General features: G+C 58.3%; 1 protein-coding gene across 1 annotated transcript in view; it reads left to right on the forward strand.

Annotated features, from left to right (window-relative positions):
* Positions 1 to 447: 447 nt before the first annotated feature.
* The window catches only part of SYT12 (synaptotagmin XII), a gene marked incomplete at its 3' end in the record, with an annotated part of 5,688 nt that continues 1,296 nt past the window's right edge, over positions 448 to 4,839 (forward strand). The window contains 3 exon segments of the mRNA XM_009710454.1: positions 448 to 647; positions 2,110 to 2,303; positions 2,629 to 3,021. Coding sequence (XP_009708756.1) covers positions 611 to 647; positions 2,110 to 2,303; positions 2,629 to 3,021 — 624 coding nt within the window.

Raw genomic sequence — 4,839 nt, forward strand, 5'->3', positions numbered from 1 at the left:
TCACGTACGGCTCGCCTGGGAAAACCCCTTTGGGGAGGAAGGCAACCAAGCTTTCCTGCTGCAGGAGTTGATTCCTGGGGAACGGCATCACCTGAACCCTGCAGCGACCCAGAAATCGGGCTGCTCCTCTTGCACATGGCCACGGCAGAGCCGCGGGAGCAGAGCAGCCCCTTGGGTGAGGCTGAGGAAAACCGCGGGAGGCAAAGGCAAGATTTCAGCTGGAAAAGAGATTAGAAAAGCAGCAAAGGGCTTAAAGGGCTCCTGGAGAGGAGACGTCCACGCAAAGAGCGATTGAAAATGTTGCCCGTTAAATACTCCGAAGGTAAATCATGCGGCTCTGTGTCTCGGCATGGCCGCTCTCCTGTTTCCCGTGGGATTTTCAGTCTCTTCTTCGGCTCCTCTGTTAGTGGCTGAGATGCTTTAGTGCACGTTTGCTCTGTGCCTGGAAGAGGAGCCAAGACCAGGAGCGATGGAGGGGGAGCAGCTCTTCAGCATCCCTGCTAAAAAATAAAAAGGCAGCTATTTTTCATTTTTTTTTTTTTTTTTTCCCTTTACCCTAACTCACTGTCTCACGCATTGCAGGCTGTCCCGCTAGTGGGGAGCGTTTGCCATGGACAACGGTCACGTAAGCAGATACCGCTTAAGCGGTGAGTACTTCTGAGCCAGCCCTGGGAAGGGATTTGGGGGCAGAGCTGGCTGGGGCTCGCACGCCGAGCTGCGCTCGGGGGGGATTGCTGATCCTCGCTGCTTTCTGCAGGAGGAGGAACCCTTTGCTGCACACGCACGTGGGGGTTTACTTTCCTAATACAAGGGTAAACCCCTTAAAACCCCCAAGCTTTCCAACATCAGGTGCTCAGCCCTAGGAAACGGGCAGGTACGAGTCGGAAGCAGGTTTCCAGCTCAGCTGGGATTTGTACCTGGAGTTATTCAGAAGTAGGAGCCAGTAAAGGGTAATTTTGCCCCAGTTTTGCCCCCCTGCATGTGAACTCCTTGGAGCTGGATGGTACCGAAAACCTCCGGTGTCCTAGAAAGCTGCAGCGCTTCCCCCAGCATCCTTAGCCGGGATGCGGGGGATGAACCACAGCTCTTGGCCCAGGTCGTGGGGGGCTTGGGCTGGGGTGGAGGAAGCAGGACCTGGCTCCTGCCCCGGGGCTTTAACCCGCCAGACCCCTCTGGGCTCCTCCCGGCCCTCTGGAGGGATCAAAATTCGGCGCTTTGGATGCGAATAGTTGGTTCCTTCTGCTGCCTCCCTTTGCTGGCTCCTGCCGGAGGAGGGCTGGGGGGAAGCGGCGGGCTGTCCCTCTGCTTGGATGTGATGTGGGAGTAAGCCTGGCTTGGGCTTTTTCTGGCTCTGAAGCTGCTGCTGAAGGAGGGAGCGCCACGGCGTGACGCGGGAGGACTCCCCGGCAGTTCTCTGTAATGAGAAATCTTTTTTTTTTCCCCCCCTTTTTTTGTGTTACACTGAGAGATTGGTGTCGGTTCAGTCGCTGGTGTGATGGAGGCTGGTGCAATGCAGCAAGGACTGCTCGGTGTACCATCGCAGGGCTGCTGTGTCCTCCCCGCTTTGCAGCTGCAAGCTTGGGCTTTCTCCTCGCTGGTTCACAGCAGCAGCACTTGTGGGGTTTTTTTTTCCCCTGTTTCCAAAAGCTTTTCCCCCCCCCCAAAAAAAAGAATTTCCTTGGCATCCCAAGCCTGTGGGAAAGCAGGCGGCAATGAGGGTTTCCCTGTGGTGGAAAGGGCGATGCAGATGTGTGCCGAGCACATCTGCGAGCGGGACGGATCCGTAGCTGGTGAAAGGACCCCCCGCACCCCGGGGGTGATGCGGCCATTCACTGGTTTTCCTTGTTTGCTGGGGAGCAGGGCTGAAATAGAGGTGCACTTCGCCTCCCGGGGAAGCAAAGTGAGGACTGGGGGTATTTTTGGGTTTGCAAAGCTGCTGCCTGACCCCATTTGCAGCCTGCCCAAGTGGGATGCTGTTGTTTATCCCCCGCCTTGGCTGATCCCATCCTCAGCTTAGAGCCGAGTTTCTGGCGTGGAAGCAGCAGAGGACGAAGCCTCTGCCCCGGGCTTGCGGCCGGCTCACCCTGCCTCTTGTCTCCCCCCTCGCAGTCACCACGAGCCCCCCTCGGTGGGAGATCGGCATCTACGCTGCCGGTGCCTTGGCGCTGCTGGGGATTGCTGCCGTCAACCTCTGGAAGCTCTGGCGCTCCGGCAGCTACCCGGCACCTTCCCCCTTCCCCAACTACGACTACCGATACCTGGAGCAAAAGTACGGGGCGGCGTATTCGGACGTCAAACACAAGGTAAAAGGGCGGAAAGTTTGGCTGTGCCTCCTTTCCCTTTGCAACACATGAGCTGCTGGAGGGGCAAAAATATCACCTGCATCCTCTCACAGGGGGTAAAGCCATGGGTGATGACCTGGTGCTGCTGGAGAGTTTGGGGGGATCAGCGCGGAGCTGGTAAACAGGGCTTGGGAGCTGCGGGAGGTGCAGGGCTTGCCGCTGCAGCAGCTTGAGGCCAAGCAGGGGCTGTAAGGCATCCAAAACGGCGCCGGTGAATCCCAGCTGTCCCTGGCTTTGTGCGAAGGGCTGGGATTGCATCGCCTGGTTTTCCTTTCCCTGTTCACAGCGAGGGATGGCCCCGGGCTCGCAGAGGGGGCTGGATAAGACCTCACCCATCCGCAAGACCAGCCTGCGGGCAGACGACACCTTCGAGAGCATTAATGAGCTGGGGAGCCTGGAGCTGATGAGCAAAGACCTGGGCTTGACCTCCTACGGCCCCTTGAAGAAATCCATCTCGGCCGACTCCCTCAGCTCCATCTCCTCCATCGGGAACAACTTTGGGCAGGATTTCACGGTGGGGCAGGTGGAGGTCTCCATGGAGTATGACGGGAAAGCGGCCACCTTGCACGTGACGCTGCTGCAGGGCAAGGACCTGCTGGAGAAGGAGGACGCTCGCTTCGAGTCCTGCTTCATGCGCATCAGCCTGCTCCCGGCCGAGCAGATCGTCGGCATCTCCCGGGTGAGCCGCTCACCCCTCTCGGCACGAAACCCCCGTGCGCGTATGCGGCATCGCTCGCCATGTGCCGCTGCTTTTGGGTCGCAGCATCCCTTGGCCAAGCTCCCCAAGCCAGCGATGGGGCCCTGGGAGCCGGGAGGTCCGGACCCGTTGGGGCTGGGTGCAGCTGGCACAGGATTTTGGGAGCCCCGCTCGGGGGGTTTCAGCATTCTGCCATGTCGGGGGGTCCCGGATGGGTTTGTGCATCAAGGACTTGGCAGAGGCAGAAATTTCTCCCTCTGGACTGGGATGTGTGATGACTTTGTTGTCTCTGGGCGTGCCTTGCGGCAAGTTTTCCTGCTTGACTTTCCCTGCTCCGGGGCCGGGGATGCTGCGGAAGGCCGGGGATGCTGCGGAAGGTGGAGGATGCGGTCTGGGGCGGGATTTGGGGAGAGGCCGCGTTCTGGGCAGGTGCTGCTGGCGTCGGTCCGCGTCCCCGCACACTCGATTCACCCTAACGAAGCCCAGCGCGGCACCCACAGCCGCCTCTCCTTTCTGCGGCAGCCGGGATGCTTTCTCTCCCCACGCGGGATGCGGTGACCGAAGAGCCGGGCGGCTGCACCGGCAGGGCCAGAACCAGGGGTGTTTTGGGGGTGAAACCTCCTTTTTAAGTGCCCCAAAAGCTGCTTTCAGAAAGTGGGAGCCTCAGTTTTCTTTCAGCAGCTGCTTTTTGCAAAGCTCAGGGTCAGCCAGTTTGATTTAATCAGGCTATTCCAGAAAGGAGCAGAAAGCTCCATCCCCCTGAAGAAACTTTTCCCCAGGGGTGGGGGTACCATTCCAGTGAGCACAAAACCACTGCCTTTAAAATATTTCCACAGTGCCCTTTTAAGGCCATTTTTCCATCCAAAGATCAGGCTCTTTATTTATGCTCTGGAGATATTTATTATTTAGCATCATTATTTATAATTCACCAGCGCTATTTACCCTCTTTTGCTGTTCTGAGACAAGTCATAAAGACACATTCGGTTCTCTTCCTTTAATGCTTTACAGTACTTAGGGGTTGTTTTTGTTTTTTAAATAGCAGCTAGCATTTCTGTTGTAATTTTCATCCAGAGATCCCAAAATACGATGTTGGCTGCAGACAGCTAGTCATCAGTGCTGCGAAGTGGGTAGCTGCACCTCTGCTTTGCCCAGAGGCACTTCAGTCCCCAGGGACTGTGGCGGGCGGTGGTCTCCGATGGGAAGGGTGGGAGCGCTGCGCTAGGAAGGGGTTGGTGGGAGGTGCCGCCTTGTGCGCTGCTTCGTGTCCTTCATCCCAGGGATGGAGCACGTCTAGGAGAAGACAAACAGGCAGGAGAAAGTCCTTGGGATGCGCTGACCCATCTCCCCACCGCTGCTGGGGACTCCGGGCGGCTCTTGGGGTGATGAAGCCCGACAGGCTCAGGGCTGAGCCCCCCGGTCCCGCAGCGGGATCCCTGCTCCACCGCAGCACCCACCTCAGGATGGGTAGCGGGGAGCTGGTGGCTCCGCTTTGCTCTGCACCATCCAAGGCTGCGGCTTTCCACCCCCTGGGAGCACCGGGCCTCCTTTTAACCCCTGATTTGTGGGTGGTGCCTTGGATGCCGAAAGAAGCAGGGCTGGAGTAGGGGCAAAGCAGTCGCTACGGCCGTGATTTCAGAGCAGTTCCCCCACCAGCGCTTTGGGACCAGGCAGTGACCAGCACCCTGCAGGATGGGGCCCCGGAGAGCTGCTGCTGTGTTTGCTCCAAGTGAATGACGTGAGGTAGAGACGATGTCTGGCAAAAAGCTTCGTCCCCATGGGGCACATCTAGGGGCTGCGAAG

Source organism: Cariama cristata, unplaced genomic scaffold, assembly GCF_000690535.1.
Source record: "Cariama cristata isolate BGI_N322 unplaced genomic scaffold, ASM69053v1 scaffold28401, whole genome shotgun sequence".
NCBI classification, from domain to species: domain Eukaryota; kingdom Metazoa; phylum Chordata; class Aves; order Cariamiformes; family Cariamidae; genus Cariama; species Cariama cristata.